Source organism: Dasypus novemcinctus, chromosome 9 (assembly GCF_030445035.2).
Source record: "Dasypus novemcinctus isolate mDasNov1 chromosome 9, mDasNov1.1.hap2, whole genome shotgun sequence".
Classification (NCBI taxonomy): domain Eukaryota; kingdom Metazoa; phylum Chordata; class Mammalia; order Cingulata; family Dasypodidae; genus Dasypus; species Dasypus novemcinctus.
Genome location: NC_080681.1, coordinates 79,321,774 through 79,343,432, shown reverse-complemented (window position 1 = coordinate 79,343,432; position 21,659 = coordinate 79,321,774). Strand labels below are relative to the sequence as shown.

The 21,659-nt window shown below is 36.8% G+C and overlaps 1 protein-coding gene across 2 annotated transcripts in view; it reads left to right on the top strand.

The window, feature by feature from the left end:
• The window catches only part of SCP2 (sterol carrier protein 2), a 156,659-nt gene that overhangs the window by 50,830 nt on the left and 84,170 nt on the right, over positions 1 to 21,659 (top strand). For both annotated transcript variants that reach the window (XM_058303572.2, XM_023591836.3), the window contains exons 7-10: positions 993 to 1,056; positions 5,429 to 5,515; positions 7,225 to 7,375; positions 8,489 to 8,636. In XM_058303572.2, coding sequence (XP_058159555.1) covers positions 993 to 1,056; positions 5,429 to 5,515; positions 7,225 to 7,375; positions 8,489 to 8,636 — 450 coding nt within the window. The remainder of the gene's footprint in view (positions 1 to 992; positions 1,057 to 5,428; positions 5,516 to 7,224; positions 7,376 to 8,488; positions 8,637 to 21,659) is intronic.

Below are 21,659 nucleotides of genomic sequence, written 5' to 3'. Positions count from 1 at the left end.
AGCTCTCCTTACGGGGCGCACTCCTTGCACGTGGGGCTCCCCTACGCGGGGGACACCCCTGCACGGCAGGGCACTCCTTGCGCGCGTCAGCACTGCACACAGGCCAGCTCCACATGGGTCAAGGAGGCCCGGGGTCTGAACTGCAGACCTCCCATGTGGTAGATGGATGTCCTAACCACTGGGCCACGTCCGCTTCCCTGTTTTCCCTTACTAACCACTGTGGGCCGAGGATACGTTTTCTAGTTTTTGAAATTGAACCCTATACTAATAGTGTTGGAGAGTGAATCATATCCCCCCGCATAAATTATGTTTAAGTCCCAATCCCTGGTCCTGTGGGTGTGAACCATTTGTAAATAGGAGCTTTGATGATATTATTAGTTAAGGTGTGCCCAGAGTGAATGAGGGTAGGTTTTAACCCAATATGGCTGAAATCCTGATAAGCAAAGGAAGTTGGGCATGGAAAGAGAGAAACCATAGGGAGCAGACAGATGCTGGAAGTCAATAGAGTCTAAAGAGAAAGGAGATGCTGCTGCCATGTGCATTGCCATGTGATGGAAAAGCCAAGGATCAGGGATGGCTGGCAGCCAGCTCTAGAATGCCACAGTCTTCGGGAAAAAAGCATCGCCTTGCTGACACCCCTGTTTTGGATTTCTCCCAGCCTCAAAACCATGAGCTAATAAATTCCTTGTTGTTCAGCCAACCCAGTGTATAGTATTTATTTTAGCAGCCAGGAAACTAAAACAACTAGGTAAAATAGACCAGTTTGAACTATTTTTATCTATTAAGCCTATTAGTTGATTCAATTCATTAAATATACCTGTTTATTTAATGAAGAAATGTTTATGTGAGGAATCAGTGTTGAAGTCTCCAATTTTGATATATATATAGCAAGGAAAAATGTGAAAATATTTTGCAAGACACTGAACAGCATTTCAACATTTATTAACAAGCAGTAGAAAAACTTAACCCACTGATTTTTACTTTTTCTGCAGGAACAAAAATTGAACACTTTGCAAAAATTGGATGGAAAAATCATAAACATTCAGTCAATAACCCGTAAGTATTGAGATATGACATAATAAAAATATGCATTATTCTGCTGTAAAATATGGAACTTCATGCTTGAACACAAGTACAAGGCCTCAGAGATACTAACCAAAGTAAACTTTTTGACTACTTTTTAGTTTTAGTTCTTGGCCTATATTTATTTAGAATACCATATAAGTTTAGTGACTCTTTTTAAAAATTGTGAATGGCTGGTATTAAAAGATATAATCGTCATACATTGCAACATTAGTGGAAGAAATTTATTATAATAATTTTAATTGGAAATAGCCAGTTAACATATTAAGTCATTCATTATAATTTTTCTCCATTTGTTTTGATCAGTTAAAACATTTGTTTGCAAAATACATATTTGTAACTAAGATATAGTTTTAGTTTTTTCTGTGTCATTAATTATTACTCTGGCAGAGTAATATGGTTATTTTTGCCCTAAAAATAATCTGAAGTACAATTGAATCAAATGTATTACATATTATTAATGTTTGTACTAATCCTTGTATCTCTAGTGCTTAGCACAATGCCTAGCTGATAGCATATATTTAATGTTTGTTGATTTAAACTGGCCCAGTAGGAGTATAGAGTTGATGCTTCGTAACTAGAGTCACTATAGAAGCAATACCACCAGGCAGTAAAATAGTAATAGGTAGCTTTATTGAATGGTATGTGTCACCATGTCAGGTACTTTTACATATATTTTCATTTAATCCTCTGAAGGACCCTATAAGATAAATATTATTTTCCTATTTAATAGATGAGGAAAATGAGGCTTATAGCATTTAAGCAACTTGCCCAAGATTATTTTAGGTAGTGGCAAAATAATCTGTATATACTTTTCCTCATACTAGATTATAAACTCCTTGAAGGCAAAAGCTAGCTCCTATCTTTGTGTTCTTAATGTTTAACATCATGCTTGGAACATTATAGGTGCTCTGTAAATTGTTTCGGATGTATTAAAATTTTTTTTGCCACATTTAATAAATATAAAAACATGTAAAGGAACACTTTATTCCACAAGTGGATCATTACCACAGATTCCTAACACTTTATGCTGCTACTAGTTCTCCTCATTCTCCTGATTTTAAATTGATGTTTGAATTCAGGACATACCTAACTTAAAAATATTTTCTAGATCTAAGGGTATTTTTATTGTGAAAGCTTCAGTGAATTCCCATTCTTTTAAGATAAAATTCAAACTTCTTAGTATGACATAGCATGCCCATTTTAATTTGGTCCCATTCTCTTTTGCCATTCTCATTTCTTTCTGCTGCCTTTGATATTCCCACTCTAGCCACACACCAGATTACTTGTTTTTTTCCCTAAATGTGCTATACAGTATTTCATTGTGTTTTTACTTATACTCTTGGCTCTCTTTGGAATAGTCTTCTGCCTTTCTTCTGTTTGGTGAACATCTCCTTACCCATCAAGTCCCAGTACAAATATCAATACCTTTCTTAACACCTTCTTAAGTTTACTAGGCATAATGATGTTTCCTTGCGAGTTTCATTGCATTCTTTGCATATCTGTATTATCACACAGTATTAGAACTATTTATGAATCTTTCTGTGATGATGATGAACACCTTGAGAGCAGGGATTAACTCATCTTTTTATTTCCAGTATCTAGCAGGATAGTTAGAACATAGTATAAGCTTAAAAAACTTTGCTGTTACTGAATAAGAGAGTTAGGGTAAGCAATCGTAAGCCTGTGAAGATGTTCCAGAACTTATTTATTTGTCCTTAGAACTTGGAAAACCCTTACAAATCCATGTGATTCCCTAAAACTAGCAAGGAACTCTAGCAGTATGCTGAGGAACTGACAACATTACAGTTCCTGGCTTTGAGGCTACAAAGAATAGCTCTTGCTTTCCCCAGTGAATCAAAACTTGTATATCTCCTCCAAGTCTTCTTCGTACTTAATTCCCCACCTAACCTGGTACTCATTTATCCACTTATTACAGTAGTTTTCTTAAGACATTTCATTAATTCATTCACTCATTCAACAGATACATATTGGGCAGCCTGCTGTGTGCATGACACTGTTTTAGCTTCTGGTGATATAGCAGTGAACAAGATCAACAAATTCTTTGCCTCCCTGGAGCTCCATATACATCAGAAGCTCACTTGTGTTGAATAGACAGGTGTTATTTCTGGATGTTAGTTTCACCATTTAACAATCTTTCAAACAGTCAAGAATAGCCTTCTAGGTTTGGCTAAGCAATTTCAGATACTAACTTCTTGCACTGGACTTTGCTTGGCTAATGAAGAAAGAGAATTTTGGGTCTCTTCTGATTAGTTATTAGAGTTACCTTGTTAAATTTTCCTAAGAAGGTTGAATTAAGAAACTATTCTCAAGTGCTTCCTCACAAACTTTAAGAATACTTAAAGGTGATAGAATCTGTGATAAGTAGTACAGGGTAAGTTCAGACCTGTCTCTATAACTTCCTATCATTTCCATGTAGATGTCCCACCAGTGCCTCAGGCTCAACATGCTCATAAACAATTTATCATTTCCTGTTAACCCTGCCTTCCCTTCAGGGTTCTTCATCTTGGTGAATGAGATCATTATACTCCTAGAGCTCCAAGATAGAAGAGTAGAAATCATCTTTGTCTCTGCCTTGTTCCTCAGTGACTCTTACTGTTGGGGGTGAAGTCTTACTGATTCTGCCTCCTTACTATCTCTTTAATCATCATTTCTCTCCATCTTTCATTTCCAATTCCCTACTTTAGGCCCTTATCATTTCTGCCTTAATTATTGTTACCACCTCTTAATTGATTTACTTGCTTCAGGTAATGCCTTTTTACAATCCGTCCTTCATATTCACAGCCTTCTCACTGAAATACAAACCTGATCATGTCATGTCCCATCTTAATATCCTTTGGTATTTTCCCCATTGTTTTCAGTATAAAATGTAAACACCATAAAGTGACCTTTCATGTTCTGATCCCTGTTCATTTGTGCTGTCCCATCTTCTTCACCTTGACTCTTGTTCCCTACAGACTTCATATTCTAGCCTCATTGAACTATTTTACCTCAAGAGGCTTTGCATGTGCTGCTCCTTCTGCCAGGAATTCTTTCTCTTGTACTTCCTCTTCTTTGCCTAAGTTCGTAGAGGAAGCTGCCTCTGGCTCCTGGGTGCTCCCTTAGCATCTGTATAACATTTCTCCCATAGCATTTGTCAGGTTGTATTAGAATTGTTTATTTGTTGGCCACAGAATCAGATTGAGTTCCTTGAGAGTAGGAACTCACCAGTGCACAGGATTTGGCATTTATACGGTGTTTTTTGAAAGTTGGTGTTTTAGTTTCTCAGTTGTCCAAACAAATACCATACAACAAGTTGGCTTACCAACAGGAATTTATTGGGTCACAGTTTCAGAGGTTAGAAGGCTTGCTTCCTTCTAGGGTCAGTATATTTTGGCTCGCTGACAGTCTTTGGGGTTCCTTGGCTTTTCCATCACACAGCAGTGTACATGGTGGCATCTTCTTTCTCTTCTGGGTTCTGTTGACTTTCAGCTTCTGGCAGTTCCCTGTGACTTCTCTCTTAATGTGTCCAATTTCCTTTGCTTATAAGGACTTCAGCCATATTGAATTAAGGCCCACACTCATTCAGTTTGGGCACACCTGAACTAATAACATTTTCAAAGGTCCTATTTACAAAGGGGTTCACACCCACAGGACCAGGGATTAGGACCTTAACCTGTCTTGTGGTGGACACAATTCAACCCCCCACAGCTGACAGTGGTCAAAGTTAGCGTCAGAAGCAAAGGTACAAGTACTAGTACATAGATCTTACACAGCTTTGTCCTCTAAACATTTGAATTGCTTATTAATTTACATACCAGTTAAAGTTTTTGTTTTAGAAACCCCTCTGTGGTGTCTCTTGCTGCTGCTATTTTGGTCAGAGCAGAGTTTCTGAAACTCTCTAATTAAATTTGTATAGAAGCCAAAGAGAATAAAAGTAAGTTTTCTCCTTGCAGTCATCAGAAGGGAAATGTGTTTTGCAGAATGCAGATAATTCAATACAGGTTTCGTACATTTATTTGTGTTCCTTGCCTTCATTAAGTGTACTTACATAATATCATAGCTATACAAACTGGCTGAATGGCAGATCATTTAATTTTGCTTTTAAGGAACTATTATTTTGTAATTCCACAGGAAAAAAAGAGTATTTTGGAGTTAGGGTTTTTTAAATCTCAAAATTCAAAAGGATTATTTATTAAAGGTTGAAATTTTTCATAAAGGTGTGTTTTTTGTTTGTGAACAGCATGTTTACATATTATTCTATCCTTAACTTCTGGGCCATAACATCTTAAACAAAAACTGTAATTGCTGCCTTACATTCAGTAACTACTTATTTTGTATTTAGGTATTCCCAATTCCAAGAGGAATACAGTTTAAATGATGTGATGACATCACGAAAAATTTTTGAATTTTTGACTGTCTTACAATGTTGGTAAGAAAAACTCTTTTTCAATATTTAATAGAAAGCAGTAACTGGGGCCCTCCGTGCCCTCCCCCTCTGTGGGATAAACTTTATGCTCTGTATCTGGTTATGGCTTCTATAATCATCCTACCAATATAGCCCTACCAACCCTCTGGGTTTCAGTCATTAGAATATCCCTATTTCCTACTTTTGCCTTAGAAATAGGCTACCTCCTCTCCTGGAAAATTATGTTTCACTTACTTCTCTCATAACTTTTGGCAGTTTGTTTTAATTGTATTTATTCATTAAAATGAGGCTGAGAAGGACAGTGGAGTCCAAAAATTTTCTCCTTAAGTATTTAATTTTCTCTGTTATATACTTCTACTATAGGGAATTTTAGTCAGTTGTAGTAGCTGAGAGTTAAAAAACAAGGGGAAAAAAAATCATAGCTTCAAGAATGAGGACAATAGTTTTATCTTGAAAATTGCTTCTGTGTCCTAAAAGACTGAGTGAGTGCTGTATGTCCTGCCTGTGTCCTAGTTATTACTAGATTGTGCCCTGAAGATACTGGCTGAGATGGAACTGAACAAGTGGGGTCAACTTTTATCCGGAATGATATGAGGGTCTGACTGTTTAGAAAATCCATCTAAACTTGCAGAGGGCATCTTGTGTTTGAAAACCCTCTTGCTATAAGAGAATTGATCTACTCTGAATATCTCAAGAGTTGTAACCAAACCACAGATTTCCTGATATCACCTTCCCCAGTTTTCAAATGATTCCAGGACTGAGTTATTTGGAAATAACAAGTTGGAGCTACATGGGTCAACAGTAGACTATTGTACAAGCCAGGAATAACCTTATAAACTCACTCCTCAGAAGTCACTAGAAGATGCCTTATATATCTGCAGAGGCAAACACAGGATTTTTTGCAATAAGACTTTTTTTTGGGAAACTTTTAAAGACTGAGAAGCAGTGACTGACAACATTTAAATTCTTGATAGTGGTTCAGTTCTTAGATAGAAAGCACGTGCAATTTTTCATTTGTTTGTTTGTGATAGTTTATTTAAATGTTAAAGCCAGCAAGTAAATTACCACAGTATAAACAAAGAATGGTATTTTTTTTTTTAGGCAAGTTAAAATAATTTATTTGGGAAATGTGGGAAAGGATAGAGCTTGCTGAGAAATAGAGAGAAAGACAGAAATACACACCAAGATTTGGTACAGGCTTCTCTAGGCAGAGAGAGCGAAAATGGTATTTTTACAACAGGTTTTTTTTAAGTGGTGATGTTAAATCTAACTTCTCCTGGCTTTCTGTGACACCAGTTAAGCATCCTTTTTTTTTTAATTTAACAAATCAATTTTATTGATACATAAATAAAGCATAAATCCATCCAAAGAATACAATCAATGGTATTCAGTTTAATCGCATATTTGTGCATTCATCACCCTAGTTATTCCCAGAGCACTTTCATTATTCCAATAATAAACAAAAAACAAATAAACAAACAAAACTCATCACCTCTCAGTCTCTCTATGCCTTGCCTGCTGTACATAGCTGCTATTCTTTTTTCTTCCCTCTAGAATCATGTACAATTTTTAACTGTAGATGTTACCAAGAAGACAGTTGACTGACCAACAAGTGTACTTGGCTTTTCTTCCCACATAGATAGAATACCTATTCTGAAAGCCTAGGATTGATGTGGCTCTGGGTATAAATAATTATTTTTACCTTCTCTCAGCCCCACTTCAGATGGTGCTGCAGCAGCAGTTTTGGCTAGTGAAGCATTTGTACAGAAGTATGGCCTGCAATCCAAAGCTGTGGAAATTTTGGCACAGGAGATGGTGACTGATTTACCAAGCTCATTCGAAGAAAATAGTCTAATTAAAGCGGTGTGTCTAAGATTCTGTTTTATTAATCCAATAGAGGAATAGCTGTTTAAAACCTCAAGGTGACACTATGTTGTCATGAGCTCTGGAAGCTATTCATAAAAAAAAAAAAATTGGTCTAGAAATTTTAATGCTATGGCCCATTCTTAAGAATCTGTTAAGGGAAACCAACCAATGAGAACAGATGTTTCTAATAATGGAATTAAAATGATAATTTTAATTAATTAGGAATGCTATTATTTTTATTTCAATTCAGCTGAATACAACCAGAATTCTAATCTTACATCATTAGGGGGGAAACAAGAATGTTTTCAGTGATCTTTCTTGACCCACTGCATTTCAGAAATCCTGGTTTGAAGATTGAATACAAAATGGAGGAAGGAAAAAAGATGAGAATTCATACCCACAGTTAGTTAACTATTTGAAAATACATATGTACAAATAATAGTGTCATAAATTATAGTTTACACAATTATTTTACAATCGTATTGTGAATTTGGAAATGTCCCTGTAACTCATCCAAGTCTACAAAGCTAGGATGTTCAGGTTTTCTGATTATGGTACATTTTCCATTACACTATAATTTTATTCCTTGAAGGGAATTGAGCTTGCATGTTCTTTTCATCATCTGAGACTAAACTGGTTTTAAAAGGATGGGCTTTGGGACAAATGAGTTTGAATCCTATGTCATCATCTAAAAGATGACTGTGTATTTTAACATAGAAATTCCCCCATATATTTCAGTGTATCTGAATCATAATGATCTGTTGATAAAACTCGTCAATACACAACTACACATTGTTGCTTGATAAAATTTTGGTAACTTAGGACAATATATGGCCTTAGGAATTCTAAGTCCTTTTCATATGTCTTATTAAAAATTTAATTCTTAAAGAGAAATTTGATCCTTTATAATCAGGAATTTAAAATCTACATTCTTCCTCCTGAATATTATTTTATTTTGATTTTTTGTGTACTCTAAATCAACTGAGCTTTCAATGCGTGTTGTCAATTTTAAGTTATTAAGGTTTTGTATATATCAATCTCTTAAAACATTTCATTGTCTAAAAGGCCAAGTTGTAATTCCCTTAATTTATATATGATTTTGGTTTTTAGGTTGGCTTTGATATGAGTAAAGAAGCTGCCAGAAGGTGCTATGAGAAGTCTGGCCTAAGACCAAGTGATATTGATGTAATAGAACTTCATGATTGCTTCTCTGTCAATGAACTTCTTACTTATGAAGCATTAGGACTCTGTCCGGAAGGTAATATCTTTGAAGAGGGCAAATTAATTTAGTAAATTTCACTAAGATGTCACTTTGACCAAGCAAAATAATGCTCTAAAAGTTATTCCTTTCCTTCTACAGTGACTCTGCCACACTGTGCAAAGTGAATGTAAGATTTTGCTACTGGGCTTTTAAAATCATATAGTTTTAGACAATTGCAACACTAATAACATAGCATACAAATAATATGTATTATTTAAAACAGGGGTTCTGCTAAGTAAATAAAGACAGATATAAAATGAGCTATTACTTCCAACTATTTCAAATTGTGTTTGAATAAAGCCTGGCAGAAAATGGAAATATTAGATGGTAGGGTCTGGAGAATTTTTCTTTTCATTTCCAAAGTGGTTGTACCATTTTCCATGACTAACAACAGTATATGAGAGTTTTAGTTGCTTCACTAACACTTGGTATGGTCAGTGTTAGAGGCTGAGTCTTGTCCCCCACAAAGACATGTTCAAGTCCTAACTCCCAGTCCTGTGAATATGAACTCATTTGTAAATAGGATCTTTAAAGATCCTATTAAGATGAAGCCAAACTGGGCCTTAATCCAATATGACCGGAGTCCTTATAATCAGAGCAAATTTGGATATGGTAGTAGAAATGAGGAGGAGACAGATTGCCGTTTTCAAAATTGTATATTATTTTTAAAATTAGAGAACTTTTATGTTTACAGAAAACTCTTGTAAAAAATATAACGTTCCTGTTTACCCTTCTATTGTTGATATTTTGCATTAGTGTGGTACCTTTGTTACAATTGATAAAGAATATTAAAATAGTACTATTAGCTAACATCCATAGTTTACATTAGGTGTATTTTCCCCCATACCATCCTAATACTAACACCTTGTATTAGGTGTCATACATTTTTTATAATTCAAGAAAGAACATTCTTAAACTGTTAACCCCAATCTTTTGTCCACAACAGGGTTCACTGTATTAGAGTCCCATGTTTTATCTTCTTACTTTCATTCTAGTAACATGCACAACCCAAAACTTCCCTTTTCAAACACATTGACATACATAATTCAGCACTATTAACTACACTCACAATAATGTGCTACCATCACCACCATCCATTTCCAAACCTTTACAATCAACACAGTTAGAAACTATATTCAAATTAAGCAGCAACTCCCCATTCTATCCCCTTAATCTATGCCATGGTAATCTATATTCTAGATTCTAACTCTATGAGTTTGCTTATTATAATTAGTTCATATCAGTGAGATTATACCATATTTGTCCTTTTGTGTTTGGCGTATTTCAGTCAATATAAAGTCCTCACGGTCCATCCGTGTTCCTTTTTATGGCTGAATAATATTCCATCGTGTTTATATATAGATATACTACATTTTGTTTATCCATTTATTGGTGATAGACATTTGGGTTGCTTACATCTTTTGACAACTGTGAATAATGCCGCTATGAAGATTGTTGTGCAAATACCTGTTTGAGTCCCTGCTTTCAATTCTTCTGAGTATATACCTAGTAAGAGGATTGCCAGATCATGTGGTGATTCTGTATTTAGCTTCCTGGGGAATGACCAAACAGTTTTCTACAGCAGCTGTACCATTTTATATTCCTACCAGCAATGAACGAGTGTTCCTATTTCTCCACATCCTCTCTAACACTTACATATATATATATATATTTTTAAAGATTTTTGTTTATTTATTTCTTTCTCTCCCCTCCCTCCCACCCCGGTTGTCTGTTCTCTGTGTCTATTTGATGCGTCTTGTTTCTTTGTCCGCTTCTGTTGTTGTCAGCAGTGCGGGAATCTATGTCTCTTTTTGTTGTCTTCTTGTGTCAGGTCTCCGTGTGGGTGGCGCCATTCTTGGGAAGGCTGCCCTTTCTTTTGCGCTGGGTGGCTCTCCTTTCGGGGTGCACTCCTTGCGCATGGGGCTCCCCTACGTGGGGGACACCCCTGCATGGCACAGCACTCCTTGCGTGCATCGGCACTGTGCATGGGCCAGCTCCGCACGGGTCAAGGAGGCCCGGGGTTTGAACTGCAGACCTCCCATGTGGTAGATGGACGACCTAACCGCTGGGCCAAGTCCGTTTCCCTATATATATTTTTAAAGATTTTATTTATTTATTTATTTCTCTCCCCTTCTCCCCAATCCCCCGCCCCAGTTGTCTGTTCTCTGTGTCTATTTGCTGCGTTGTCTTTGTCTGCTTCTGTTGTTGCCAGCGGCATGGGAATCTGTGTTTCTTTTTGTTGTGTCATTTTGTTGTGTCATCTCTCCGTGTGGGCGGCGCCATTCTTAGGCAGGTTGCACTTCTTTTTCGCGCTGGGCGGCTCTCCTTATGGGGCGCACTCCTTGCGCGTGGGGCTCCCCTATGCGGGGGACAACCCTGCGTGGCACTGCACTTCTCGCGCACATCAGCACTGCGCATGGGCCAGCTCCACACGGGTCAAGGAGACCTGGGGTTTGAACCGTGGACCTCCCATGTGGTAGATGGATGCCCTAACTGCTGGGCCAAGTCCGCTTCCCTCTAACACTTATAATTTTCTTTTTTTTTTTTTGATAGTAACCATTCTAGTGAGTATGAAATGATATCTCATTGTGGTTTTGATTTGCATTTCCCTGATAGTGATGTTGAGCATCTTTTCATGTGCTTTCTAGCCATTTGTGTATTTTCTTCGGAGAAATTTCTATTCAAGTGTTTGGTTTTTTTTTTAAAGATTTATTTATTTATTTATTTCTCTCCCCTCCCCCGCCCCATCACGGTTGTCTGTTCTCTGTGTCTATTTGCTGTGTTGTCTTCTTTGTCCACTTTTTTTGTTGTCAGCGGCACGGAAATCTGTGTTTCTTTTTGTTGTGTCATCTTGTGTCAGCTCGCCGTGTGTGCAGCGCCATCCTTGGGGAGGCTGCACTTTCTTTTGTGCTGGGCAGGTCTCCTTATGGGGCGCACTCCTTGCGTGTGGGACTCACCTATGTGGGGGACATCCCTGCGTGGCACAGCACTCCTTGCGCGCATCAGCATTGTGCATGGGCCAGCTCCACACTGGTCAAGGAGGCCCAGGGTTTGAACCGCGGACCTCCCATGTGGTAGATGGACGCCCTAACCACTGGGCCAAGTCTGCCGCCGCTATTCAAGTCTTTTGTCACTTTTTTAATTGGGTTGTTTATCTTTTTGTTGTTGAGTTGTAGGATTTCTTTATATATTATTATTATAAAATATTTATATTTATATTACTATTTTAAAAATTAATATATATATTAAACTCATCGAGCAGTTTGTCTTTCACTTTTGTGAGAAAGCCCTTGGGTGCACAAAAGTTTAATTTTGAAGAGGTCCCATTTATCTATTTTTTCTTTTGCTGCTTGTACTTTGGATATAAAATCTAAGAAACCATTGCCTAACAGAAGATCCTGATGGTGCTTTCCTACATTTTCCTCTAGGAGTTTCATAGTCCTGGCTTTTTTATTTAGGTTTTTGATCTATTTTGAGTTAATTTTTGTATATGGTGTGAGATAGGGGTCCTTTTTCATTCTTTTGCATATGGATATCCAATTCTCTCAAGCATTTGTTGAAAAAACTATTCTTTCCCAATTGCGTTAGCCTGGCAGCCTTGTCAAATATCAATTGGCCGTAGATGTGTCTATTTCTAAACCCTGAATTTGATTCCATTGGTTGAAATAGCTATCCTTGTGCCAATACCTTACTGGGTTATTTTATTTTTTTTCATTTTTTTCAATTTTATTGATCCATGTTAATAAAGCATAAATCCATTCAAAGAGTACTATCAATGAACACAATGCTGTTTGACCACTGTAGCTTTGTAATTTGCTTTAAAGATTTATTTTTTATTAATTTCTCTCCCCTTCCCCGCCCCCCCCCCTCAGTTGTCTGCTGTCTGTGTCCATTGATTTGTGTTCTTCTGTGTCCGCTTATATTCTTGTCAGCGGCACTGGGAATCTGTGTCTCTTTTTGTTGCATTATCTTGCTGCGTCAGCTCTGTGTGTGTGTGCAGTGCCACTCCTGGGCAGGCTGCACTTTCTTCACGCTGGGTGGCTCTCCTTACGGGGCACACTCCTTGCACATGGGGCTCCCCTATGTGGGGGACATCCCTGCGTGGTATGGCACTCCTTGCGTGCATCAGCACTGCACATGGGCCAGCTCATCACACAGGTCAGGGGGCCCTGGGTTTGAACCATGGACCTCCCATGTGGTAGGAGGACATTCTATCCGAGCCAAATCTGCTTCCCTGTAATATACTTTAAAGTCAGAAAGTGTGAGTACTCCAATTTTGTTCTTCTTTTCTAAGATGTTTTTGGCTATTTGGGTGTACCTTACTATTCCAAATAAATTTGATAATTGACTTTTCCATTTCTGCAAAGTAGGCTTTTGAAATTTTGTTTGGGATTGTGTTGAATCCGTAAATCATTTTGGGTAGAATTGGCATCCTAATGATATTGATTCTTGCAGTCCATGAACATTTATTTAGATCCTCTTTGATTTTTTTAAACATGTTTTCTAGTTTTCTGTATATAAGTCCTTTACATCCTTGGCTAAATTTATTCAAAGATATTTGATTTTTTTAGTTGCTTTTGTACATGGAATTTTTTTCTTGATTTCCTCCACAGCTTGCTCATAAGTACTGTATAGAAACACTACTGATTTTTGTGTGTTGATCTTATTCTGCTCCTTTGCTGAGCTCATTTTATTAGTTTTAGTAGCTTTGTTGTCGATTTTGGGAGGACTTTCTGTCTATGAAATCATGTTATCTGCAAATCTGAAAGTTTTACTTCCTCCTTTCCAATTCAGATGCCGTTTATTTCTTTTTCTTGCCTAACAACTCTGGCTAGAATTTCCAGTAGAATGTTGAATAGCAATGATGACAGTGGGCATCCTTGTCTTGTTCCACATCTTAGAGGGAAAGCTTTCAGTCTTTCATCACTGCATATGATGTTAGCTGTGGATTTTTCATATATGTCCTTTGTCATGTTGAGGAAGTTTCCTTCTCTATTTTTCTAAATGTTTTTATCAAGAAAAGTTGTTGAATTTTGTCACATTCTTCTGCATCTACTAAAATAATCTTATAGCTTTCCCTTCATTCTGTTACTATTGTGAATTATATTGATTGATTTGTTTTTTTTTTGTTTTTTTTTGAGGTACTGGTGGCCAGTGATTGAACATGGGACCTTGTATGTAGGAAGCCGGTGCTCAACCACTGAGCCACATCAGCTTCCCTGAGTTGGTTTTATCATTTACTTTGCTTGTTGTTTGTTGTTTTTTCAGGAGAAACTAGGAACTGAATCGCGTCCTCCCATGTGGGAGGTGGGTGCTTAACTGCTTGAGCCACATCTGCTCCCCTGTATTGATTGAATTTTGAATGTTAAACCAGCCTTTGTACTCCTGGGATTAACCCTATTTGAGCATGATATATTTTCCTTCTTATATATCATTGGATTCAATGTGCTAGAGTTGATTTCTGAGTTTTGCATTTCTATCCTGAGTGATATTTTAACTGTACTTTTTTTGTAATGTCTTTTGGTAAGTTTTCTTTTTTGTGAAATTTGTCCATTTCTTTTTTTTTTTTCTCTTTACGACATCCTTGGGATTGAACCCAGGACCTCGAACATGGGAAGCAGGCATTCAACCACTGAGCTGCATCCGCTCCCTTCCATTTCGTTAAAGTTGTCAAATTTGTTGGCATAAAGTTGTTTAGTTATTATTTTATATCCTTTTAATTTCTAAGAATTTGTGGTGATAACCCTTTTTTATTCCTGATATTGGTGATTTGTATTCTTTCTCTTTGTTTTTCTTAATCTTTTCTACTCAGAATGTTTCAATTTTTTCAGTCTTTTAAAAAAATCAGCCTTCACTTTGTTGGTTTTCCTAAATGCCTGTCTTTTTCATATTATTGATTTCTGCATTTTGTGTTTATTATTCTTCTTTCAACTTACTTTGGATTATTCTTGGTTTTCTTCTTAAAATTTCTTATGTTGGAACTCTAGGTCTTTGGTTTTAGATATTTCTTCCTTTCTAATATAAGCATTTATAGCAACATTTTTCTCTAAGCAGTGCTGTAGCAGCATTCCACAATTTTTGATTTGTTTCATTTCAATTGTTACTCATTTCAAAGTAGTTTTCATGTCACTGGTAGTTTTGTCTTTGACCTATAAAGTATTTAGATACCTGTTTTTTTAACCAGGTATTTGGAGTTTTCCTAGATCTCCTATTGTTTTTACTTTCTAGTTTAATTTTGTTGTGGTCAGAGGATACATTTTGATTTTGATCCTTTAAAATTTCTCGAAACTTATTTTATGGCTCAGCATATGGTGTATATTGGTGAATGAATAGCGTGAAATTAAAAATAATGTGTATTCTGCAGTGTCTTGATGTAATGTTCTATGTCAGTTAGAGCAAGATGGTTAATAGGGTTTTTCAGATCTTCTATGTCTCTATTGATTTTTTAAATTAAGTTTATCAATAGCTGGTAGGAATGTTAATCTCTCATACTATAATTGTGAAATTGTCTGTTTCTCCCTTCAATTCTATCAATTTTTGCTTCATTTTTCTTGAGGCTAACTTATTAACTATAAATACATTTATAGTTGTTATGTTCCTGATGAGCCATCCTCTTTTTCATAATGAAATCCCCCATTTTATCTATGATTATGTTCTTTGTCTAGAAATCTTTTTTTATCTGATATTATGCTTACTGCTTGAAAATCTTTTTTTTATCCATTTGTTTTCTTTTTTAAGATTTTTTTTTTTTTATTTCTCTCCCCTTCCGCCCCCCCCATCTGCTCTCTGTGTCCGTTTGCTCTGTGTTCCTCTGTGACTGCGTCTGTCCTTATCAGCGGCACCAGGAATCTGTGTTTTCTTTTTTGTTGTTGTTGTGTCATCTTGTTGTGTCAGCTCTCCGTGTGTGCAGTGCTATTCTTGGGCAGGCTGCACTTTCTTTCACCCTGGGTGGCTCTCCTTACGGGGTGCACTCCTTGCGTGTGGGGCTCCCCTACGTGGGGGACACCCTTGCGTGGCACAGCACTCGTTATGCGCATCAGCACTGTGCGTGGGCCACCTCCACATGGGTCAAGGAGGCGGGGGTTTGAACTGTGGACCTCCCATGTGGTAGGCGGACGCCCTATCCATTGGGCCAAGTCCGCTTCCCCCATTTGTTTTCAACCTATTTGTGTTATTTAGTCTCTTGTAGGCAGCATGTAGTAGTGTATTGTTCTATGTCTACATCTACTTTGTCATTTTCTATCATTTAACTGGAATGCTTATATCTGTGCTAATACGGTAGCTGCTGGGTATATATGGCTATTGAGCCCTTGAAATGTGGCTAGTTCAAATTGAAATGTGTGGTAAGTATAAAGTACACACCAAATTTTGAAGACTTATATGAAAAAAAGAATGTAAAGTATTTCATTAGTAACTTTTAATATTGATTACAGGTTGAAATAATATTTTGGGTATATTAGGTTATATAAAATGTAAATTAAACAAAATATGTACTAGGAAAATTTATATTAGTATGTGATTTGCATTATATGTGTATTGGACAGTATTAGTTCAGATCATTAGCATTTAATCTAATTATTGATATAGTTGGATTTAGGTTGATCATTTTATTACATTTTCTCTTTTTTCTCTGGTTTTTGAGTCTCCTTTACTATCTTCTTTTGGGTTATTTGATATATTTTTTAATATACTATTTAGATTTATCTATTAGCTTTTTTACTATATTTCTTTATATATATATATTTTTTAGTGGTTTCTCTAGGGCAGGGTGTCTCAGACTTAGCACTACTGACAGTTTGAACTCGATTATTCTTTGTTGTGGGGGTGGTCTGTCCTGTGCAAATTTAGCACACCCCTCACCCCCCCACACTGTTATGACAACCAGCATCTCCAGATATTGCCAAATGTCTCCTGGGGAGTAAAGTTGAGGTTTCTGTAGGGTTTACAGTATACGTACCTAACTTGTACAGTCTACTTAGAGTTAATATTGTACCACTTCACATGAAAACTTTACAACTAGGTAGGTCCATTAATGACTTCTCTCTGTACCAACTCTCATGTTATAATTGTCATGTCATATGTATTATATCTACATACCTGTAAAATCTCAACAGACAATATTGAAGAATTCATAAGGAAAAAATATTTTATGTTTACTAAGATATTTATCATTTCTGTTGCTCCTTTATTCCTGAAAATCCAAATTTTCCTCTATATCATTTCCTTCAGTCTAAAAAACTTCTTTTAGCATTTGTCTCAAGATGGGTTCTCTTGGTTTTCTTTCACTTGAAAATACCTTTATTTAGCTTTAATTCCCAAATAAAATCTTTGCTGTGTTCACAGTTTTTTTTTCCCTTTAGCTCTTAAAAGATGTAGTTCCATTCTTCTGGCCTCCATGGTTTCTGATTTTTAAAAATCTGTAGTCATTCAGATTTTTCTTCTGTAATTATTAGATCATTTTTCTCTAGCCATTTTCTAGCTTTTTGTTTTTTTTAATCTTTTATTTTTAGCAGTTTGTGCTGTGTCTAGTCATGGTTTTCTTTTGATTTATTGTTTTGAGTTTTCAGAGCTTCTTGAATTTGAAAATATGTCTTCAGTATTTGGGCCAATGGGTTGGGTTAACAACAGGTATTTATTGGCTCATGGTTTTGAGGCTAGGAAAAGTCTAAAATTGAGGTATCAGTGAGGCAGTATTTTCTCTCTGAAGACTGGTTTTCTGAGGCTGGTCACCAATGGTCCTTGGGATTCCTTGGCTTTTCCATCACATGGTGATGTCCTTTTCCCTTTCTTCCATGTACCATTGACTTCTTGCTTTTTCCTTTTTTTTTCCTATGTTCACTTCCTTTACTTATAAGTTCTTCAGCTGTACTGGATTAAGTCCCACACTCATTCAGTTTGATCACACTTTAATAACATCTTCACAGGTCCTGTTTACAAATGGACTCACATCCCCAGGACTAGGCATTGGGACCTGAACATGCCTTTTGTAGGGGACATGTTTCAATCCCCACAGAACCCATTCAGTGATTTTTAATTTCAAAAACTATATTTTTCAGTTCTAAAGTTTCCATTTGCTTCTCTTTATGGTTTCAGTTTTTTTGCTGAAAACACATCTTTTTATTCATTTTTACTGTATTTTTCATTCCCTCATGGAATATAGTTTTATATCTGTTTTACAGTCTTTGTTTGATAACTGCAAAACCTGGGCCTCTTAGAGTTTATATCTGTTGATTGTCTTTTTTCTTAGGAGCTGGTCATTACCTCTTTGTTTTTTGTATTTCAAATAGTTTTGAATTTTCTCCTGGGCATGGCGATTGTTTTCTTGTATAGATTCTGAGTCCTGCTCTAATTCTCTGGAGAATGTTGTTGTTTTTGTTTTAATAAGCAATCAACCTAATTATGTTCACTTCACAAGTTTTCTCACCTTCTGTGAGTGGTGGTTAAAAATCTCAGTAAAGGTCCCTAAGTCTTTGCTATGCTGATTTGGATGTCTAACGCATGCTTATTTCAGGGGTGAGTTTGGGACTTGTGCAGGTCCATACACAAATTAGGGGATCTGTTTCTCTACTTTGTTTACTCTGAGCTTCTTCCCTTACTCTCCAGCATGCAGAGACTTTTTTTCTGGTTCCCACGGTCAGAAAGATGGGGTTTCTATTAAGAGTTTTTGTTTCCCCCACTGCCCTGGCTGACATGCCACTTGGACTGTGCCCATCCTTGAGACAAATCTATTAAGAGATGGAGACTAAGGAAGAAACAGCTTGGAAGTCACCCTTATGCAATAGCTTTTCCAAGTTTTGACTGCCTTCCACAATCCCCCTGCTTTTGTATACTTTCCAGAATCCTTCAGGTAGTTCTCTTTGTATTTACTTGGTGTTTTCAGTTATAATTAGTGGGTTATAGTGAACATATGCTGCCTTAGCAGAACTGGAACCTGGCCTCAATGTTTTATATATAATATATTTGATGATTTTCAAATTTATATTTCTAGTTTGAACCCTTCCCTGATCTCTAGACTCATATATCCAGCTGCCTATTTTTCAGTTTTTCTTGGATGTCTAATAAGCATCTCAAACCTAATCCAAAATTGAATTGTTGGTACATCCCAAACTTCCTTCCTCTGTCTTTCCTATCCTTCCAATCGCTGAAGCTGTAAACCTTGGAATTGTTTCTTTTTCTTCCATACCATTGACTCTCTCTCCAAATCCTATTGGCTGTGGGTTTTCCCTTCAAAATATACCTGGAATATCACCACATCTCATTACTTTTTGTAACCACCATAGTCCAAATCACCATCATTTCTCTTTTAGATTATTGTAGTAATCTTCATAACTGGTCCCCTTGAGTCTGCATTTCTCTTTATAGTCTGTTCTCTACCCTGAAGCTAGAATAATCCTGTTAAAAGCATGAAGTCATTCCTCTGTTCAAAACCCAGTAATTTCCCATCTCATTTAGAAGAAAAAGGCATATGCAATTGTCCTATTCATTCCCGCCCCCCATCTCTTTGACCTCTACTCCTCTTTTTATCTGCTCTAGCCACATTGACCTTCTTCAAACACTCTAAGCACACACAGACTTTGTTTTGAATATGCATATGATTTGCTTCCTCACCCTCTTCACATCTTTGCCCAATTATCACCACTTAGTGGAGGTCTTCTCTGATCACTTCTCTGATCACTTTATTTAAAATATAAACCCCTTTCTGTCTTGTCCCAGCACTCTCTGTACCCCTTTTCTGCCTCCCCTTTTCCATGGCATTTACCACCACTACATATTTTACTTATCTATTTTGTATAATATCTTCTCTTTCCTCCTCTCCCCTCACAATAAATTAATCTCCATGAAGGCAGGAATTTCAGTAGTTCACAGGACTATATATGTTGTGGGAAAAAAAACTGGTAAATTAATCACTTCTTGATGTTACCTTGTGCTCAGTTTGCTGTTAACTTGGTACAGCAATAATACTTAGCAGTTTTGAAAGCAGCAATAGTTGCTAAAATATCTGCTATGACTAGCATCTTGTATCAGGTTCTATGTTAGCAGCACACGGAATAAACAAAACATACTATGCCTGTACCAAAAGTTTTTCATCTATGCTCTGGATTTAAAGCCAAAATAGAAGTGTTAGAGCCATCTAAACTTCTGCTATTAATGTATTTGATTTACCAATAGAGAAACTCTTTTTGAAGGCAGTGTAATATGTTGACTAAGAACCAGGATTTGGAGCAAGGCTGGCTGAGTATCAATCAGAGATCCCCTGCTTGATCTTGAACTACTTACTTAATATTCTGTACATGCTTCTGATCTGTAAAATGCAAATAATAGTACCTACTTTGTGGGCTTGAGGATTTAATTATGTAAATATATGTAAACTTCTTAGAACAATACCTGATTCAGAGTGAGTGCTCAAAAGCTAGGTCTCTGACTGCAACACTGTCACAATTATCATTACTATTTGGAGCTACTACCTCTTATAACTCCTTCAGATATATCATTTGGAAGAATATTTTAGACAATGCATGCATTTTTATTGACTTCTTAGCCATCTGGAAGAATCACTATGGAATTGATAGAAATGTTCATTAAAACTTTCAAGCATATTAAATAATTTTTAAAAGCTTTTATGGCTTAACAGTGTTTTCAGTCAACTTCATTTCACGAAAGTGCTAGTTAAAATTTTTTTCTGTTAAGAATATTTGAATATCATATGGTCAAGCATTTGAAAATGGAAAGAAATGAGCAAAATTTGGGAAATTTTTGAAATTTTAAAAAACTGATATATTATTTTGGTTATGGTATTGTATCTATTTCAATTCTTATATTTCTTCTGGCTCTCTGAATCTCTCTCTTTTTTGAAAAGATACTTAGATTACACAAATGTCACATAAAAAATATAGGGGATTCCCATAAGCTCTGCTCCCCACACCTCCCACATTTTCCTGTATTAATGACATCTTTCATTAGTGAGGTATATTTATTGCAATTGATGAACACATTTGGGATATTGACACTAAATGTGGATTGAAGTTTACATTGTAATTTACACTGTTTCCCACACAATTCTGTAGGCTATGGCAAGATGTATACTGGCCTACATCTGTCGTTGCAGTGTCTTTCAGGACAATTCCCAAGTCCCAAAAATGCCCGTATTATACCTGTTTTTCCCTCTCCCCGCCCTCAGAACCTCCAGTGGCCACTACCTCCACATCAATGATATAATTTCTTCCATTGCTAGAATCACAGTAAGTCTATAGTAGAATACCAGTAAGTCTACTTTAGTCCATAGTTCATTCCCCAGTCCTGAGGATTCTGGGATGGTGATGTCCACTCCACCTCTAATTGAGAGGGGTTGTGGATCCCATGGGGCAGATGGATGAAACTCTCTTGCTTGCAGTTATAGACTTGGTTCCTTGGTATGGTAGTTTTTCTCCATCATTACCTCCTTTTTTGTTGACCTAGGTGAGACCAATGAACTGGAGAGTAGGTGTTGCAGCTCTGTTAAGATTCAGGGCCTAGCTGGCACATGGATAAGGCAAAGATTTAAGTCTCTTGTATGTACATCTACCAACTCATTACTAATTATAGGTTCAAATAGAGGACAGAAGTGCCACGCATAGGGAAACCACAACTGAGTCCAGCTCTATCACACTGGAGAGCATAAATTCCAAAGTAGGGTCCACCAGCACCAAACTCCTGAGCTATCTGCCTTGACCATAGTGTCTGGATGCCTTCAGAGCCCTTAGGAGCCCCTCTATTTTGGGTAGTATCTACTTTGACAGTCAGTGAGATCTTGCTGAGACATGTGTAAGTGTAACCTTTGGAATGACCTCCCAACTCACTTTTAAGTTTCTTATCCATGTAAACCTTTTCCCCCTTTTGGTCAAGGTCTTTTTCCAGTTGCATTGCTAAGTGGTGCTTGGTAGTAATCCCGTGGTACAGGGAGGCTCATCCCCAGGAGTCATGTCCCACACTGGGGGGAAGGTAATGTATTTATATGTTGAGTTTGGCTTAGAGAGAGGACAC